At 36.2% G+C, this 21807-nt stretch overlaps 1 protein-coding gene across 10 annotated transcripts in view; it reads left to right on the top strand.

The window, feature by feature from the left end:
- The window catches only part of SLC44A5 (solute carrier family 44 member 5), a 371332-nt gene that overhangs the window by 332968 nt on the left and 16557 nt on the right, over nt 1-21807 (top strand). For all 10 annotated transcript variants that reach the window (XM_042952512.1, XM_042952509.1, XM_042952507.1 and 7 more), the window contains 6 exons: nt 4290-4402; nt 13597-13728; nt 17241-17340; nt 19809-19901; nt 20385-20472; nt 20951-21213. In XM_042952512.1, the coding sequence (XP_042808446.1) occupies nt 4290-4402; nt 13597-13728; nt 17241-17340; nt 19809-19901; nt 20385-20472; nt 20951-21213 (789 nt within the window). The remainder of the gene's footprint in view (nt 1-4289; nt 4403-13596; nt 13729-17240; nt 17341-19808; nt 19902-20384; nt 20473-20950; nt 21214-21807) is intronic.

The raw sequence follows: 21807 nt of genomic DNA, 5'->3' as shown, positions 1-21807 counted from the left end.
AACAAGAAAAATCCAAAATATGAAACCTGATAGCATACCTAAAGGAGAGAGAAGCAGAACAGCAAAGACACCCTCAACCCAGCAGAAGAGAAATAATAAAGATCACAGAACAAAACAATATAGAATCTAAAAAAAAACAGTAGAGCAGATCAATGAAACCAAGAGTTGTTTTTTTGAAAAAATAAACAAAATTGATAAATCTCTAGCCAGGCTTCTAAAAAAGAAAAGGGAGAGGACCGAAATAGATAAAATCATGAATGAAAATGGAATTATTACAACCAGTCTCTCAGAAATATAAACAATTATCAGGGAATACTATGAAAAATTATATGCCAACAAACTGGACAACCTGGAAGAAATGGACAGATTCCTAAGCACCCACACACTTCCAAATCTCAAACAGGAAGAAATAGAAAATTTGAACAGACCCATAACCAGCAAAGAAACTGAATCAGTTATCAAAAACCTCCCAACAGGGGCGCCTGGGTGGCTCAGTCGGTTAAGCGTCTGACTGCAGCTCAGGTCATGATCTCACAGTCCGTGAGTTCGAGCCCCGCGTCAGGCTCTGTGCTGACAGCTCGGGGCCTGGAACCTGTTTCGGATTCTGTGTCTCCCTCTCTCTCTCTGCCCCTCCCCTACTCATGCTCTGTCTCATGCTGTGTGTCTCAAAAATAAATAAAAACATTAAAAAAAAAAAAACCTCCCAACAAATAAGAGTCCAAGACCAGATGGCTTCCCTGGGGAATTCTACCAGACATTTAAAGCAGAGATAATACTTATCCTTCTCAAGCTGTTCCACAAAATAGAAAGGGAAGGAAAACTTCCAGACTCATTCTATGAAGCCAACATTACTTTGATTCCCAAACCAGACAGAGACCCAGCAAAAAAAGAGAACTACAAGCCAATATCCCTGATGAATATGGATGCAAAAATTCTCAACAAGGTATTAGTAAATCGAATTCAACAGCATATAAAATGAATTATTCACCATGATCAAGTGGGATTCATTCCTGGGCTGCAGGTCTGGTTTAATATTCACAAATCAATCAATATGATACATCACATTAATGAAGGAAAGGATAAGAACCATATGATCCTGTCAATCGGTGCAGAAAAAGCATTTGACAAAATTCAGCATCCTTTCTTAATAAAAACCCTCGAGAAAGTCAGGATAGAAGGAACATACTTAAACATCATAAAAGCCATTTATTAAAAGCCCACAGCTAATATCATCCTCAATGGGGAAAAATAGAGCTTTTCCCCTGAGATCAGGACCACGACAGGGATGTCCACTCTCACTTCAGTTGTTTAACATTGTGTTGGAAGTGCTAGCATCAGCAATCAGACAACAAAGGGAAATCAAAGGCATCAACATTGGCAAAGATGAAGTCAAGCTTTCACGTTTACAGATTACATGATACTATACATGAAAACCCAATAAACTCCACCAAAAGTCTGCTTGAACTGATACATGAATTCAGCAAAGTTGCAGGACACAAAATTAATCTACAGAAATCAGTTGCATTCTTATACGCTAATAATGAAGCAACAAAAAGACAAAGAAATGGATCCCATTCACAAATGCACCAAGAATCATAAAATACCTAGGAATAAACCAAACCAAAGATGTAAAAGACCTGTATGCTGAAAACTATAGAAAGCTTATGAAGGAAATTGAAGAAGAGACAAAGAAATGGAAAAACATTCTGTGCTCATGGATTGGAAGAATAAATATTGTTAAAATGTCAATACTACCCAAAGCCATCTACACATTCAATGCAATCCCAATCAAAATTGCACCAGCATTCTTCTAGAAGCTAGAACAAGCAATCCTAAAATTTGTGTGGAACCACAAAAGACCCCAAATAGCCAAAGTAATTTTGAAGAAGAAGACCAAAGCAGGAGGCATCACAATCCCAGACTTTAGCCTCTACTACAAAGATGTAAGCATCAAGACAGGATGGTATTGGCACAAAAACAGACACATAGACCAATGGAATAGAAGAGAGACTCCAGAACTGGACCCACAAAAGTATGGCCAATTAATCTTTGACAAAGCAGGAAAGAATATCCAATGGAAAAAAGACAGTCTCTTTAACAAATGGTGCTGGGAAAACTGGGCAGCAACATACAGAAGAATGAAACTAGACCACTTTCTTACACCAGTCACAAAAATAAACTCAAAATGGATTCAGGACCTGAATGTGAGACAGGAAACCATCAAAACCCTAGAGGAGAAAGCAGGAAAAATCCTCTCTGACCTAAGCCGCAGCAGTTTCCTACTTGACACATCTCCAAAAGCAAGGGAATTAAAAGCAAAAATGAACTATTGGGACCTCATGAAGATAAAAAGCTTCTGTGCTGCAAAGTAAACAATCAACAAAACTAACAGGCAACCAATGGAATGGGAAGTTATTTGCAAATGACATATCAGACAAAGGGCTAGTATCCAAAATCTATAAAGAAGTCACCAAACTCCACACCTGAAAAACAAATAATCCAGTGAAGAAATGGGCAGAAGACATGAATAGACACTTCTTAAAGAAGACATCCAGATGGCCAACAGGGACATGAAAAGATGCTCAACGTCACTCCTCATCAGGGAAATACAAATCAAAAGCACACTGAGATAATACCTCATGCCAGTGAGAGTGGCTAAGATGAACTAATCAGGGGACTATAGATGCTGGAGAGGATGTGGAGAAACGGGAACCCTCTTGCACTGTTGGTGGGAATGCAAACTGGTGCAGCCACTCTGGAAAATAGTGTGGAGGTTCCTCAAAAAATTCAAAATAGATCTACCCTATGACCCAGCAATAGCACTGCTAGGAATTTACCCAAGGGATACAGGAGTGCTGATGCATAGGGGCACTTGTACCCCAATGTTTATAGCAGCACTTTCAACAATAGCCACATTATGGAAAAGCCTAAATGCCCATCAACTGATGAATGAATAAAGAAATTGTGGTTTATATACACAATGGAATACTACGTGGCAATGAGAAAGAATGAAATATGGCCTTTTGTAGCAACATGGATGGAACTGGAGAGTGTTATGCTAAGTGTAATAAGTCATACAGAGAAAGACAGATACCAGATGTTTTCACTCTTATGTGGATCCTGAGAAACTTAACAGAAGACCATGGGGGAGGAGAAGGAAAAAAAAAAAAGTTAGGGAGAGAGCCAAACCATAAGAGACTCTTAAAAACTGAGAATAAACTGAGGGTTGATGGATGGTGGGAGGGAGGGGAAAGTGGGTGATGGGCAGTGAGGAGTGAGGAGGTCACCTGTTGGGATGAGCACTGGGTGTTGTATGGAAACCAATTTAACAATCAATATCATATTTAAAAAAATTCTTAAACAAAAAAAGATAATACTTAGAGACAATGAACTCAATAAATGTAACAAGCTGTGTTTCTATGTTTGGAAACTTAAAAAGAGCATCAGAGTTATCTTCTTTAATGGAAGCATCATCCAAATTTCTACTCTTATGAGTTCTGTTTAATGAAAGTAACAAGAGGAACTCAATATGACTATAACCTGGATATATGGGTTGGATGGGGGAGAAGCATCTCTACTAGCTCAAACTCCAGGAAGAAATTAAAACAGAAAAAAAAATAGTCATGCTGCTGATGGCTTGATAAAGTCGCATGGCCCAGGAGAGACAGAGGCCTTATCATGGCTCCATATAATGACCCATAGATCACTGGGGACCTGAAATATATGTCTGGTGATAGACATCACAAACTATTAGATAATTACACCATAATAATGACTACAAAATCATGGGTTCAGGAACTATGTGAGGGCAATTATTTTTCTTTTCTGCCCTAAGACTGCTTTCTTGCTTCTAGATAGTTCTGTTACATAAGGTTTCCTCCCATCAGTCAAGAGGTAGACAGAACAGCACAAATTATCACAAATATGTTTTATGACTTAGTGAGATGTGTGAAGGGAAAAATATGGCATGGGCAGCTGTGGCAGATAGGCCAAAACTGTGGGTTGGAGGAATTGTTTTTTTCCTTGAATAATGGTTACTGCCAGACTTCAGCTTATCCAGGTACACAAAGATTGACTCAGGTATGAAGTTCCTGATGGTCCTACTGTTTCATATAAAAGTCTTAATAGGAACTATTGTTTATGCATTTTAATATTATAAATGTTTTTATAGCTAGGTAAAATAAAGAGAATGATTTTGAATAGAAAAAAAAAGTGTTGTCTTGCTGTTAACATTATGTTATGTTTAGCACACTTGGCCTCCTTTATGTATTGTCTTCTATTTCCTCTAGTGGCCTGATTATCGCCATGTTCCTTAGTTGGATGTTTGTGATACTCCTGAGATACATAGCTGGATTACTCTTCTGGGTCTTCATGGTGGGTGTGATTGGAATTATAGGTTATGGTAAGTATCACTCCTTTTAAAATCACCAAATGTCAAAGTAGTCCTTTTCTTTTCATTATCAATTTATGGCCAGTATCAGTTACCAGAAAGCATTTTACTTGCAGTGAATTTAATTATTCTTTACTCCCCTACCCCTAAAGTGTTAAACTGAGAAAAATTATATTTTGCATATATTATTTCTATAACTTTTATCTTCTTTATCTTGAAAAAAAGTGCTGTCAAAATGTTCTACTCTTTTTCCTTACTGACCTTTGGTTTCATGCCTCATAGTTATTAAGAAGGAGATAAAAAGAATACCTTTCAGGCTGATAAAAAATATTTCAGACAACTTATTTTATTCCTTTAAATTTTCTGTCTGGTCATAGGCTAGGTCTGCATAGTTACAGAAGTGTGATCTATTTTTCTCTTCGAACACAATACTTTTAACACAGGTACTGTCACACATTCTAATAACTGGCCCGTACTCCATAATGAGGCATCACCCTCTAGAGTCAAGTATTCTGAATTACACTCTTTGGGTGGAGGGTTACTGTATATAAAGGTTGAAATCTAATGAAAAACTCAGTCACCTCAAAAGCAGTACAGGTACAGTGTGAACACCAAAAAAGGCACTAAAGTCTCTCCCAAGGAACAATATAACACTTATGGCAGTTTCCTTTTAGTCTGCTAATACATATTTGGGTCAATATATGAATATTTGAGATGTTTCTATTCAAGTGAGTTCCCCTACAATACCATTTGGATTGACAATGTAGTTTTATGGTAGCAGACACAAAAAATAGCAAAATTCTTATTTTTGTCACTCGAAGAAGGACTTCACACATATCCATATAAAAATGCAGTTGAATCTCCCAGTTCTGTGGTTAGCCTGAATTCTAATCCCAATTCCATAACCTATAACTAAAGAACTTTGGAAAAGTTTCCTAATGATTGTAAGACCCAATAATGTTCCTCATTCGTAACCTTAGCACAATAATAGTATCTCCATCTTACAAGATTGTGAAGATTAAATGAGACAATGAATATAACGCTCTTAGACCAATACCTGGAAAACAGGAAACACTCAATATGTGTTGGTTTATTGTTACTGTCCTCCTCGTTATCCTCAATTGGTTTCTAGACAGTTGTTACGCCTCTGTAGGTATTCTTTATCTGCTCCTACTGTGCAGCTGCATGTGAAGAGGTGGGTCAAACTGGTGGAGGAATGTAAGAACTGATACCCCTTAATCGAAAAACTCCCAAGAAAGCTTTTTGTTTAAAAGTCTGTTTTGTGTGTTTCGCTTAGCACTCAAAATAAACTCTGCCCTCTACCACTAGAGTCTGGGCATGTGATTCAATCACTTTTATTGTCATCAAGAAGGGAAGGACAATAAAGTCTGGTATTGATTTCACTGACTTGTTTTAGGGAGCAAGAAAAATCCGAGTTTGGCACTAGTGCCAGTTTGACAGTGGCAAGAGGGAGAAAGATTGTCAATATATCACAAGTGCAGGTGAAATAACCAATTTCAGCTCCCCGTTGACTCCCTAGGTGTAGTGCTAACTCAGCAATTAATGGTGTGGCAAATCAGCTTGAAACCATTCATTGAGTGGGGAAATGTCTAGTGAGACTGAGAAGTATAATATTACATATAACTGACCTCTGCTACTATCTTGGACAACTGACTTTCTCCACATCGTGGGAAACCAACCATTTGCTACTAATAGCCTATTTACTAAGGCAAACAACAATGTGGATGTGTCATACTAAGCAGAGAAAAAGCCAGGCTATTTGTGGGCAAGTGCCCTTGAACATCAGTGGAACAATTCTTACTGACCAGAACAAGTTAAGAGTTACATAGGAGAGACTATATAACTGGGGTTATAAGCATGAATTTGGAGATTGAAAAGGCACAATCCCAGGTTCATTGCATATTAACTGTGTGACCCTCTACAAGTACATAGTCTCTCTAATTTGTTGTGTCTTCAACTACACAATAGGACTCTTGAGTATTTTTTTCTTCAAATTTGTACTTAATTCTAATGAATTAACTAACATACAGTGCAATATTGGTTTCAGGAGTAGAATTCAGTGATTCATCGATTACATACAACACCCAGTGCTCATCATAACAAATGCCCTCCTTAATATCCATCACCCTTCTAGCCCATCCCCCACCCACCTCCCTCCATCAAACCTCAGTTTGTTCTCTATCTTTAATAGTCTCTTATGGTTTCTTCCTTTGCTCTCTGAGAATTTTTTTAAGATTTTTTTTAGTGTTTATTTTTGAGAGAGAGAGACAGAGCATGGCAGGGGAGGGGCAGAAAGAGAGAGAGAGAGAGAGAGAGAGAGAGAGAGACCAAATCTGAAGCGGTCTCCAGGCTCTCAACACAGAGCCTGACATGGGGCTGGAACTCATGAACCATGAGATTATGACCTGAGCCGAAGTCAGACACTTAACCTGCTGAGCCATCCAGGCACCCCAGACTCTGAGTATTTTTTTAAAATAATGTACATATAGTGTTTAGCCGCTTAGCACGTAATAATTGCTCAATAAACAATCTTGGTTTACACAGGAATGGATGTTGAATTTTGTCATGTGCTTTTTCTGCATCTATTAAGATGATCCAAACAATTTTTATCTTTTATTTCATTAATTTCATTAATGTGGCACATCACATTTATTGATTTGTGGGTGCTGAACTATCTTTGCATCCCTGGAATAAATCCCACTTGATCATGGTATATGATATTTTTAAAGTATTGTTTAATTCAGTTTGCTAATATTTTGTTGAGGGTTTGTGCATCTAAGTTCATCAGGGATATTGGCCAATAATTTTTTTGTGGTGTCCTTGTCTGATTTTGGCATCAGAATAATACTGGCCTTGTAAAATGAGTTTAGAAATGTTTTCTACACTTCCATTTTTTGAAGGAGCTTGAGAAAGATGGTATTAATTCTTCTTTGAATTTTGGTAGAATCTACCCATGAAGCCATCTGGTCCTGGCCTTTTGTTTGTTGGGAGATTTTTGATACCGATTCATTTTTCTTACTAGTTTGGTCTGTTCAGATATTCTGTTTCATCATGTATCCATCTAGGTGGGTTGTATATTTCTAGGAATTTATGCATTTCTTCTAAGTTGTTGAATTTGTTGGCATATAATTTTTCTTAATATAGTTGACACTTGAGAACCATGGGTTTGCACTGCATGGGTACACTTACATGAAAATTTTTAAAAAATCTTTATTTTTGAGAGAGAGAGAGAGAGAGAGGGAGGGAGAGAGGGAGAGGGAGAGAGAGAGAGAGAGAGAGAGAGAACGAGTGGGGGAGGGGCAGAGGGTTAGGGGGAGAGAATCCCAAGCAGGCTCCACAATGTCAGCATGGAGCCTGAGGCAGGGCTCGAAGTCACTAACAGTGAGATCATGACCTGATCCAAAATCAATAGCTAGATGCTCAACCAACTGAGCCACACTGTGGCCCTCGGTTTTATATATGTGTATACATATATAAAAAAAACCCAGGTGCCCTCAGGTTTTATATATGTGTATACACACACACACACACACACACACACACACACACACACATATATACAGTACTATAAACATATTTTCTTTTCCTTATGATTTTCTTTTTTTTTTTTAACTTATTTATTTTGAGGGAGAGAGACAAAGTATGTATACACAAGCAGGGGAGGGGCAGAGAGAGAACGAGAGAGAAAATCCCAAGTAGGCTGTCAGTGCAGAGCCTGATGCATGGCTTGAACCCACAGACCATGAGATCATGACTGGAGCCAAAATCAAGAGTCAGATGCTTCACTGAGCCACCCAGGTGCCCCTCCTTACAATTTTCTTCATAATATTACTTTCCCTAGCTTACTTTATTATAAGAATATAGTACATAGTATATATAGCATACTAAATACTAAATGTTAATATTTAGTATTAACTGCTAATGGTATTAGTAAGGCTTCTGGTCAACTCTGGGATTTTAGTAGTTGAGTTTTGGGGGAGCCATGGCTTTTTGACTGCATCAGGGGTAGGCACCCCTAACCTTCATGTTGCTTAAGGATCTACTGTAGTCTTCTATGATCCTTTGTATTTCTTTGATATCAGTGATAACCTCTCCTCTTTCATTTCTGATTTTATTTATTTGAGTCCTCTCTTTTTTTGTTGGTGAGTCTAGCTAATACTTGTCCAGTTTGCTTATCTTTTCAAAGATCCAGCTCTCAGTTTCATTGATCTTCTATCTTTTTAGTTTCTATCACATTTATTTCTGCTCTAATCTTTTTTTTTCCCTTCTAACTTTGGGCTTCCTTTATTCTTTTTCTAGTTCCTTGAGTTCTAAAGTTAGGTTGTTTGTTTGAGACTTTTCTTGCTTCTTGAGATAAGCTGTGTCCTTATGAACTTCCCTCTTAGAACTGCTTTTGCCGTATCCCACAAATTTTGGTATGTTATTTCTCCATTTTCATTTGTCTCAAGTACTTTTTATTCACCTTTTGATTTCTTCTTGGACCTATTGGTTGTTCAGTAGCATGTTGTTTAATCTCCACATATTTGTGAATTTTCCAGTTTTCCTCATGTAATTAATTTCTAGTTTCATACCACTGTGGCCAGAGAAGATGATCGATATAATTTCAGTTCTTTTAAATTTATTAAGATTTGTTTTGTGGTCTAACATATGATCTATCCTTGAAAATGTTCCATGTGCACTTGAGAAGAATGTGTATTGTGTTGTTTTGGATGGAATAGTCTGTTTATATCTGTTAAGTCCACCTGATCTAACATGTTGTTTAAAGCTGATGTTTCCTTACTGATTTTCTGTCTGGGAAATCTATCCATTTACAATCGCATTTAAAATTGCATCAGAAAAATAAAATACCTAGGAATAAATTTAACCAAGGAGGTTAAAGACCTATGTATTGAAAACTACAAGACATTAATAAATAGATTAGAGAAGATACAAATAAATGGAAAGATATTCTGTGCTCATGGATTAGGAGAATAAATATTGTTGAGATCTGCATAATACCCAAAGTAATCTACAGATTTGTTGCAATTCCTATCAAAATTCCAATTACACTTTTAAAAGAAGTAGAACAAATAATCCTAAAATTTGTATGGAACCACAAAAAAATCCCCACAAAACCCAAAAAGTCAAAGCAGTCTTGAGAAAAGAGAACCAAACTGGAGGCATAATGTACCCTGGTTTCAAGCTATATTACAGAGCTATAGTAATTTTAAAAGTGTGGTATTGGCATAAAAACAGACACATAGATCAGTGGAACAGAATAGAGAGCCCCAAAATAAGCCCACTCGTATATGGTCAGTTAATTTATGACAAAGGAGCCAAGATATACGATGGGAAAGGACAGTCTCTTCAACAAATTGTGTTGGAAAAACTGGACTACTTTCTTACACCTATATACAAAAATTTACTCAAAATGAATCTAAAGACTTGAATATAAGACCTGAAACCATAAAATTCCAGAAGAAAACAAAGGCAGTAAGCTCATTGACACAGGTCTTAGCAATGATTTTTGTTAACAGGATGTAAAAATCAAAAGCAATAAAAGCAAAAATAAATAAGTGAACCTACATAATCTAAAAAGATTCTACACAGCAAAGTAATCCCTCAACAAAATGAAAAAGCAACCTATTGAATGGGAGAAAATATTTGCAAATCAGATATCTGATAAGGGGGCTAATATAAAGGACTCACAAAACTCAGTAGCCAAAAAACCAAAAACAAAACAAACAAAACAAAATAAACAACAACAACAACAACAACAACAACAAAATTGTTTAAAAATGGCTGGAAGAGCTGACTAGACATTTTCCCAAAGAAGGTATACAGATGGCCAGCAGCTACATGGGAAGGTACTCAACATCGCTAATCATCAGGGAAATGCACATCAAAACCACAATAAGATAATACTTCACACATATTAGCAAAAAGAGAAGAAATAAGTGTTGGAAAGATGTAGAGCTAAAGGAACCCTTCTGCACAAGTTGGGAGGAAATGTAAATTGGTTCAGCCACCATGGAAAACAGTATGGAGATGCTTAAAAAAAATTAAAAATAGAACTACCATATGATTCAGCAATTCCGCATGTGGGTATTTACCTGAAGAAGATGAAAGCACCAACTCAAAAAGACATATGCATCTCCATGTTCATTGCAGCATTATTTACAATAGCTAAGATAGGAAACAACCTAAGTGTCCATCAATGGATGAATGGATAAAGAAATTGTTTAAAAAAATGGATAAAAAAGAATGAAATATTGCCATTGCAACAACATAGATGAATCTGGAGGCTATTAAGTAAGTCTGAGAAAGACCAATACCACATGATTTTATGTATGTATGGAATCTAAAAAACCAAACAAGCACAGAAACATACCCATAAATAGAACAAATTGGTAGTTGCCAGAAGTGAGGGAAGTGGGAAGATGGATGAAATCAGGGAAAGAAATTAAGAGGTACAAACTTCAAGTTATAAAGTAAGCCATGGGGATGCAAAGTACAGCACTGGGAATACAGTCAATAAAATTGTAATAACTATACGATGACAGATGGTAACTATACTTGCCATAGTAAACATTTTGTCATGTATAGAATTATTGAATCCCTACACCTGAAACTAATGTTATGTTGTAGGTCAACTACATTTTAATTAAAACTTAAAAATATAAAATTAAAAAAACAAGCTTGTACATACAGAGAACAGATGATATTTGCCAGAGGTGGAAGGTGGGGATGGTGGAGGATGGAAAAAATTGGTGAAAGGAATATAAATTTATTTTAAATCATTAACCAAAAGAGACCTGCAGTTGCCATAATAGATTTTAGAATAAAAAGCATTATTATAGCTAGAAAGGATTGAATTTGCTTAAAAGATATACCAATTCTAAACATATATGCATCTAATGAAATAGATTCAAGATTCATAAACCATAAGGATAAATAAATCATAAAAAACTTGTATAAGTTATGAATCTCCCTTGGGAGATCTCTTCTTATTTTTTTATTAAGTTTATTTCTTTGGGAGAAACAGGACAGTGAAAGTAGGGGAGGGGCAGAGAGAGAGATGGAGAGAGAGAATCCCAAGAAGGCTCTGCACTGCCAGCATAGAACCCGATGTGGGGCTTGAACTCACGAAACTGAGATCATGACCTGAGCTGAAACTGAAAGCTGGACGCTTAACCGACTGAGCCATTCAGGTGCCCCAACTCTTGAGCGATTTCAACACATCTTTTTCTTACAACAAAAGAATAATCACAAAATTCAGAATAAGTGTTCTTTGGCAGGGAGAGGCAGGGAGAGGATGAGATCTCAGAAGAGAAAAATTTATTTTGCTTAATTAGAGTAAAATTAAGATTATAAAATCTTAAACTAGGTGATGCATCTATATGTGTTCATTTGACTACATAATTTTGTATGTATCAGATATTCCAAAAACATTTTTAAAGGAATTTTTTTTAATGTTTATTTATTTTTGAGAGACAGAGAGAGACAGCACGAGTGGGAGAGGGCAGAGAGAGAGAGGGAGACCCAGAATATGAAGCAGGCTCCAGGCTCTGAGCTGTCAGCACAGAGCCTGATACGGGGCTCAAACTCACCAGCGGTGAGATCATGACCTGAGCTGAAGTCGGACACTCAACCAACTGAGCCACCCAGGCGCCCCTCATTTTTAAAGGAATTTTTAAATTTTTTTTTTAATGTTTATTTATTTTTGAGATAGAGACACAGCATGAACGGGGGAGGGTCAGAGAGTGAGGGAAAGACACAGAATCTGAAACAGGCTCCAGGCTCTGAGCAGTCAGCACAGAGCCCGACGTGGGGCTTGAACTCACGGACCGTGAGATCATGACCTGAGCCGAAGTCGGACGCTCAACCGACTGAGCCACCCAGGCGCCCAAGGAATTTTTAAAAATACACTGGGAAAGCAGGACCAGAAAGAGATTTGTCTTATATCTCTTTGAGAAACAAATGTCCATTCTAGTCTAGTCTTGCCTCTCTCCATGGACCTCACCCTCTTTCTTACCTGATATCTAGAAAACAACCTGTTAGTTTACAGTTGGGGTTTAAAAGGAAGTTTTCCTCATGGGTGCCTGGGTGGCTCAGTCAGGGAAGCAACTGACTTGATTTCGCCTCGGGTCATGATCTCATGGTTTGTGGGATTGAGCACCACATCGAGCTCTGCACTGACAGTGCAAAGCCTACTTGGCATTCTCTCTCTCCCTTACTCTCTGTCCCTCCCCTGCTTGCGTGTACTCTCTCTCTAAATAAATAAATAAATAAACTTTATATTTTTTAAAGCAGTTTTTCCTATTATTGCCTGGACATTTCCAATGGACCTAATCCATACTCATTGGTCATAAAAATAAACTCATTAACTCTATTTTTTTATTCCCAATTTATCTAGACTATGTAAAAAGTCATTATACAGTCTGAAATACAGTGTCTTGGGGATATCTAGTCAGTCCATATTTGCTTTGCCTGGATACAATCTTTGATAAGACTATGCATTAGATAATTCTATCAAGACATGACTTCACCTAAAATTTTTAATTCAAAAGCACTCCTTTTTCAACTTAAATCTTTTTTAAAAATTTGCTTTTTAAATAGATTGTATTATTTATGTGCTTCAAACTTCAAAAGGTATAAAGTTTATACAGTGAAATTTGCTTTCTCGTTTTACTCCTTGGTCAGTAAGTTTCCTTCTCTGGAAGTAAAAAATGTATTTCTGTGTATCCTTCCAGAGATACTTTATGTGTACACAAGAAAGTATATATAAAGATTGTTCTACTTCTTATATGAATTACAGCACACTTTTTATGTCATTTTGTGCCTTGTTGTTTTCACTTAACAAAATAGCTCAGTGATCATTGAATATCAGTACACTTTCTCTTCTTTATATAAAAAGATAGTATTCTACTATACAAATATACCATAATTTACTTAGCCAGTCCCTGTCGATGGACACTGAGGTTGTTTCTAGTCAAAAGGACATATAAAGCCAGATGTTGCCACAGTGAGCCAGGCAAATACTGGTAACATTTATTTGAATACAACAGCACATTTAGAATATTAGGTTCACATAAAATGTTTACTCTGTAAATATGAATCTTGCCTTTGTAGATATGAGTGATGTGTATAGTTTATATTTCAGAAAATAACATTTTATATTAGTCTGTTTTTCTTTTCTTTTCAAGGAATAGGCCACTGTTACCAGGAATACTGCAATCTTCAGGGACAGCCAAATTCTCATCTAACTGTATATGACATCGGGATTCAGACTGATATAAGCATGTACTTTCAACTGAAACAAACATGGTTCACATTTAGTGAGTGGATTTTAAAAACTGGTTTTGTTAAAGTTTTAATAATGAAAGGAAATCTTTTTTTTTTTTTTTTTTTTTTTTTTTTTTTTTTTTTTGCCTAAAGGAAATCTTGGGTTGGTGTAACCTGTTAAATATACTTATCACTAATGTCATAAAAGTAAATGTGTCTATGATTTTACTAGCTACAGTAAATGGAAAAGTCATTGAGGGAAATTTATTATATAATCTAAGGAAATATTACCTTACAATGATCTCATGCTATTTGCCTTCAACTTAAAATGTTTTGGATGTGGATGTTTATAGCCATTAACTTGATATCCAAGAAAGGTGTTTTGAAAGGAAAAAAAGTTGGATTTTTCAAATTTGTTTTAAAAACAGAAAAAAAACATTTTTTTTCATAGCAAGACTTTTAAACTATTATAGGAATTGTAATAATAACTAACAAAATGAATTTACATTTTTGAAGTGTTCAGATTATTGAATTAGTTAAGGGTAAATTAAAAAAATTTTTACAGCAAGATGATTTCAGAGATCACTTTTATATTCCTAGAATGGTTTTTATCATATTCTTTCCACTTCACGGAGATTAATATTCTTTACTCAAGATTTAAAAATAATCTCTATTTACATGTTGCTTTAAAAGAAACTCTTCATATTATTTAAGTTAGAGCACCAGGCAAAGCATATTCCAAGAGGCCTGGTAAGAAACCCAGAGAGAGCCTCAGAGGGGAGTAATATCTTGATGGGGGCATCATAGGTCCAGGGGCCCCATCCCCATAATGTGAAAACTTGCTTTTGTCACTTCACCCGGAAGTCATCAGGTTTTCAAGGACAGGCCCATATCATGTCACCAGCCTTCCATTTTAGTTGTTTACACTAATAGGATACTCTTCCTGACCAGAATGCAGACATATTCCATCTAGGACACTGCTTTCCTGGGATCAAGGCATGTGAGCAACAAAATTAATAATGAGAAGCTTTTTTTTTTTTTTTTTTTTTTTTTTTTTTTTTTTAGCAGGGGGCTTTGTATAATCTTGAGAGACTTTTTCTATAGGCTCATGCCAAGCTTGATGACCTAGCCCTTTTTTCTGCCACATTTGACTTTTCTTTTTCTCGGGCAATGCTAGGTCAAAATGTCACATCCTTGTTCTTTGGTTCCCATGTGCAGCTCTTATGCAGATTAGTTCCCTTCATAGAACACTTTTTCCCCCCAAATATGTTGCAGAAGAATTATTTCATTTGTAGTCATTTCTTTCTAACTAAAAATCAGAGGCATCTTAGGATTTGTATCCTCAACAGTTTTCCTTAATTTGAATGATTCCATATGTTGTCAGAAATCTACTGTGATTACCTACCATGTCTAAAGATGATGAATCTCATCCATTATGTTTTGAAACCTCTAATTTTATTATCAGATGGATCTTAGCTACAGGTTCTGTGGTCTTCCCACAGCTGTCTCCTCAGTGCCTTCCACACAAAAATCATTGACATGATCAGAATCTGCCACTGAAGAAGTTAAAGGATCTCCTTTGAGGAAAATACAGAGCTTGCTTTTATTTTCAACTCTAGCAATACCAGTCTTTCCTCAAATGAGCTTCTACTTTCACAACCCATTTATCAGACAATAATTGATTACTTGCTCTGTTTGGACAAAATTCTAGGTACCAAAGAGAAAGGCGTAATGTGAAATTACACTCATTGATGGAAACACTAAAAATAAGCAGTTATACATACAAAAATTATCATTTTTATGAGTTTGGGGTAGTGTTAGGAGATGGTTCTATTCTCATTTCTGCTATTAGTTATCCCAGTCTCCTCCTCTGAGAAGTTAGAATAACACCAACTTCTCTACAGGGTCTCAAAAACCAGATTTCCATTCTTTGCTCTTATTCAAACACAGGAAAAGAATATAATATTTAAATTCAAAAGACAATAAAATCCTTGTAATCATTTTTAGATATGTAGTTTTGTAAAGGGAGAAGTTTAATATGCAACGTTGTTTATCAACACAATTTCAGAATATAGAGTGATTCTGGCATATCTTATATTAGGTTTGTTCTAAGATAATGATTTTAGCTTAATATGGCTATACCCCATAATTGTGGACTCAATTTAAGAGAATCAAATATGCATGAAAACATAAATACATAATTTCACTAAAAGAAGACATAGTGGCGAGATGATACGTTACTAAGATCCTCTCACATCTCTGGGTTAGCTGATTTCTACTTGGAGATGTTAAGTGATATGTGCTGTAACATCAGAATCTTGGTGGTATAACAATAGAATGAAATGAGTGCCCTGTCACTTGAAGTGTTCAAGCATGAGCAGAATTACTGTCTAGCAAGGATATAATGGAACAGATTCTTTCACAGATGGGAATTATAGCTTTCCCTTAAGTTTCTTCTATAGTTTCAGATTGTTATTAGCGGTGCTGTATTTCCTTAATTTTAAGATCCATAATGTTTCACTTTTTAACATCTCTGAAGTCAGGATGCATCTTATGGTCAATGAAAAGATGTTTAATGAAGGATTTTCTTATTTTTCCTAAAAAAGTTATTACTAAGTTAAATATGCATCTTAGAATTGAGGAAATATAATAATTAGGACCATCTGGATTCAAGTAAAAAGAAATTAATTTAAGGTAGCCAAAAAGAAAATTGGAACAAGCTAGGGGCAAGGCATTGGGACTTATTATAAGAATATAGAAGTGTCTCATCAAACTCAAAACAACAGAAAAGCAGCTGGACTTTCAAGTGTATTTAGATCCAGGAAACAGAAAGCCAAAAGAACCCAAGATTTCCTCTCTGCTCTGTTTCCTTAATATACATATACTTCATTCTTTCTTTGCAAATTCACTCACTTCACGTAAAGGTGGTTTTGACACAGTTCATTGAGTTTGTATAACTCAGAGGTCAAGAGCTTTATAACCTTTAATTCAAAACTGAAGTAGATTCCCTTAGTTCTAATTCTGAGACTTTGATCAGACAACTGGAGTTGGGTTTATACCCTGATTCTATCAATGGTAGCCATGATGAATGGAGTCACAAAATAAAAATGTGGCAGGCAAGAGCCTGCCCTGTCAGTCAGCAAGGTCAATTAATGAAGAGGCATTGTGAGCAGGGTCGACAGCTCAAAAAGTTTTTTCTGTAATTCTCTTAATCAATGAAGTGTAAGTGAACACATCTAAAATAACACTGCCTAGAGCAGCCCTTCCTTCTGTCTCATTTTTACAAATGGTGTGAAATGTTTCTATAGATAAAATGGAAGCCTGATCCACTGAGTTGTTCAAACTCTAGCTAAAGGTTTTAATCTAGACTTCTCAGCATTTCCTGGAGGTTTTGCAAGTGAATTTCTAAGATTGGCATTTGGGGAGAGGTAGCACTGCTTAAATTATGGAGAGTCAGAATTGGCAGAAATAATCACGAAATTCAGTCCTAACTTTTGCGGAGAAAGTTTGTTTTTTTGGATTGATTTGTATCACACACTAATTTTTTTTTTTTTCCTGTTTAAAGTGGTAATACTCTGCCTTCTTGAAGTGTTTATCATCCTCATGCTGATCTTCCTCAGGGAACGAATCCGCATCTCCATTGCCCTGCTGAAGGAAGGGAGCAAGTAAGACCCTGATGGAGAAACTCATATGTGTATCAGTCAGTCAAATCAGTCACTGCCTATTGTGTAGATGCCCCAGATGATTTTCCCTTTAAGAAGACTTGTTAAAGAAATCTGCTTTCCATCAGGAATTAAGTTCAGACGTTGCCAATAATTAGAAAGGTCATGCTAACAATCCTTCAGTATCTCCAAACCTCAATTATCATAGGGTGAAATAGGGCTCAAACCTATTAGTCTATGTATTAGCACTTTTTAAACACCAAATGTATATTAGGATAATAACGTGTGAGAGTGATAAGGTGCTATATAAAAGTAACTCGTATTGTATATTGTATTACTCCCATATTGAATCATATGTTAATATTGATGGTTAAGATCATTTGCAAAACTTTAAATCACCATAATTCTATAGTCAATTATATGCTATTACCATTTCTATATGAGTGACAAAATTTGCTAATAGAATAATTGATTCTAGGAGCACCAGACTATACATTTTATATATATAGCTCTTAATTCAGGAATTTTTTATTAAGAAATGCTCTAGGGGTGCCTGGGTGGCTCAGTCAGTTAAGCATCCAACTTCCAACTTTGGCTCAGGTCATGATCTCATGGTTCGGTTTGTAAGTTCAACTCTGCAGCGGGCTCTGTGCTGATAGCTCGGAGCCTGGAGCCTGCTTCAGATTCTGTGTCTCCTGATCTCTCCACCCCTCCCTCATTCATGCTCTGTCTCTGAAAAATAAACAAACATTGAAAAAAAAATTTTAATGCTATAAAATAGGGGCTCCTGGGGCTCAGTCAATTAAGCATCTAACTTTTGCTTTAGGCTCAGGTCATGATCTCACATTTTGTGAGATTGAGCCCAGAAGTTGGTGAGTTCAAGCCCATCAGACTCCGTACTAACAGTGCAGAGACTGCTTGGGATTTTCTCTCTCTCCTTCTGTCTGCCTCTCTCTCTCTCAAAATAAATAAACTTAAAAAAATGCTATAAAATAAACACTAAAATTCATGCAGGGAGGTAATGACACCTACAGTTTCTAAACTATTCCAAAAAGTCACTTGAGGATAATACTTTAAACTTTTGAATACTGCATGGAAGAAACAAGAAAAGCATTACTATAAAGCCAACAGACCATCTTTCTATTTAGAACAATGGAAACTAAGTTCTAATGACCAGAGAGCAAATATTTTAAATCATCTGTAAGGATTATTTTAACAAAATTGTCATCTATAATTATAATAGTGCCACCTGAATCCAATGGTTTAAATAGTTAACAAGAAGTTTGTTAAACCCTCCTTCCCATAATAACTGAAGCCCAATCATTAGCCACTGAAAACTACTGATATTCTGGGTTTATTTATTAAGTAATATGATACTGTAATTCACTGTAACTTGCCCCACTATTACACCTCTGTGTGGGGGGGTGGGTAGAGGGCAATACAACTATGACAGGTTGATTTTTTTTTTCCAAGGGGAAGTTAGAGCTGGAATAAATTGCTGTGAGAATACAGGGTAAACATGAGATTCTCAATGATTCACCTAACAGCAGTATCTGCAGAAAGGTGACAAAACATAGCTCAAATAGGTGAACGAGGTAACAAATGCAAAAGGAATCTAAGATATGCCAATGCATTAGGAGTGGAAATGGTTCCATCATAATTCTCAGTGGCTAAATCAAACAGTATTGGGTTTTCAGTGTCATATGCTGAAAAGATCATTCAAAAGTAGGAACAGGGCTACTAGGATGGTGAACATTGCAGACACTATGACTTATGAGAAAATATCAAGGGAATGATTATACTGGAACATAAAAGAATAGTAACTTGAAGGGCTGCTATATGAAAAAGGTGAACATTTCTTTTCCAAAAGGTAGTGGATGAGTAACAGTCCAGGATATGAGGAAGAACTTTCTAAATTTCATATGACAGAGAATAAGCTCTGTCATACAAAAGTAAGTCTTTACCACTCAATGTGGTTACTAGAAACAAACATATTTAGAAAATAGTATAGAAGGGATTCCTGAATTAGGGAGGGATTCTCACATTTGATCAGATGATGTTCAAGGTTCTCTCCAATTTTGAAAGTCTAAGAATATAAACAAAAGGAAGTACTATGATTATGATGTATCAAATCTTTGAGTCATAAGGAAATAGCCAAAGACGAAAAAGTTTGGGGTATCAAATCTTTGAGTCACACAGAAACTTGGGGAACTTTGGGGAACTTTTGGCAGGAATAAAATATGACCATTAAAAGAAGGCCTCTAATTTACTAAAAACAAATAAATAAAACTTAAGTAAAATGTAAAGCCAACCAAGAATATGCCAGAATGATTAGCAAAAAAGGGTCAATAGTTATTACCACAGTTCTTGAATCACTTCAGTATAAAGCTTATTTCTAGTGTAAACAGAGAAAACTTTGAGAATTTATATCTTGTGGATCATTTTGAATTTCAACTATTGTTTTATTTCAGAGCCATTGGATATATCCCTACTACATTAGTTTATCCACTTTTAACTTTCATTTTCCTCTCCATCTGTATTTCCTACTGGGCGGTGATAGCAGTGTATCCTTTGGTAATTGACATCTTTAAACCTCAGGTCCACTCTGTTATTCAAGAACCAAGAGTTTGTGTCCAGTGTTTTCCATCCTGGGAAGACTAGAAACACACTAAAGGTTTTTTATTTTTGTTTTTCCTTTTTTTTTTTTTTTTTTTTTTTTTTTTGCTAAGCTCTAAAAAAAAGTTTTTCTACTGATTGAATTTCCCCTCAGATAGGTCATATGGTAGATTTTGGTTTGTCTTCACATATGGTACTTCTTCTTGGCAATAACTGAAGAAAATTCCTTTGTATTTTAATGTTAAGGGATCACTCAGTACAGCTAACCCATCTTCTATCATTCTGGGTCTGAAAAATGTATGAATTATTAAAAGATTAGAAGTTTTTTTGAAGTTAATCTCTCAGTGGACTTTTGAGTGATCTGCATTATTTTCTTGTCTATCTACTTTCAATCTACCAGCAAATAGTTTATCCTTAATAGACTAACCCAGTTACTTGGCTACATCAGGGGTACCTGTATACAAAGTCATAACCCCAGAAGGGCAATGTAAACATGAAAATACAACCTGTGACCCAGAGGTAAGTAAAAGAAACTAACTCTTTAACTTACTTCAATACAGAAGTCTACTACATTTCACCTAGCAATTGTAAAAATCATTCTGAAATAGTGGCATTAATGGGAATCACTGTTAAGAAGGGAAGGGTGGATCAGATGTTAGGAGAGCACTGAAAATGGCAGGCAGAATAGAGAGAAAGCACTATTCTTTCCTGAGCTCATCTGTTCTGTTACATACCCAACAAGCAGGTATGGTCAACAACACTAATAAATGTGAAATTTTAGCGGGGGCAGAGTGGTGAACATATCATGGAAAATCAAACACTTCCAGAGCTCATTAAAGAATAATATAAAGTGATGGGAGAGAAAATAGGAATAACAGCAGAAGCTAATGGGGGAATAGTAGGACATGCAATTGGGGGCTACATAAGTGGAGAAAGGAAAGGTGTTATCTTAGAATGGCATTTAATATGATATCTGTATTTTTTTTTCTGAGTGCAGATTTTTAATACAACTGAAATTGCCAAAGCTTGCCCTGGGGCTCAGTGTAACTTTGCTTTCTATGGTGGAAAGAGCCTGTACCATCAGTACATCCCTACCTTCCAGATATTCAATCTATTTGTCTTTCTCTGGCTTATAAACTTCGTCATTGCACTGGGTCAGTGTGCCCTTGCTGGTGCCTTTGCTTCTTATTACTGGGCCTTGAAAAAACCTGATGATATCCCACCATATCCACTTTTTACTGCATTTGGACGAGCTATACGGTAAGTTTCACATTGAGCCCTACATCTATCTTCTCAGTTGTGTTTAGTGTGCTTGTAATTCAGTCTTATGCTTATGTAATTCAAGTGGAAAGGTAAAAATGAGGTCAAAGACATGATTTAAAATTCATGGATGTCCACTAGCTATGTCTGATTTTACAGCCACAGTTTTATAATCCCAAACCAGACCAGGCCGAAATCCTTGTAAAAGCCATAAGTTTCTGGTGGAGCACCTGGCTGGTTCAGTTGGTGGAGCATGTGACTCTTGATCTTGGGGTTGTGAGTTCGAGCCCCATGCTGGGTGTAGAGATTACCTAAAATCTTAAAAAAAAAAAAAAAAAAGCCATAGGTTTCTGGAGAGAAGTGGTAGGGGAGGGCACCAAATTAAAAATTAAGAGTTAACTTAGCTGTGTCTCTCCATTGCTTCACCCAAACATTCTATTTGACTGTAATGTGCTATTGGTATCATTTTTGTAGATGAAGGGCAAAATAGACATTTATCATTTAAAATCCTCTGTGAAGACTTTTATCAGTCTGAATAAGAAAGTGTAAGCAGCTCTTCCCTAGCAATCTGCCTGCAGATCCTTTTTACCTATT

This window comes from Panthera leo, chromosome C1, assembly GCF_018350215.1.
Source record: "Panthera leo isolate Ple1 chromosome C1, P.leo_Ple1_pat1.1, whole genome shotgun sequence".
NCBI lineage: Eukaryota > Metazoa > Chordata > Mammalia > Carnivora > Felidae > Panthera > Panthera leo.
Note: the sequence above shows the minus strand (reverse complement) of the source record. Positions and strands in the feature narration are given on the sequence as shown.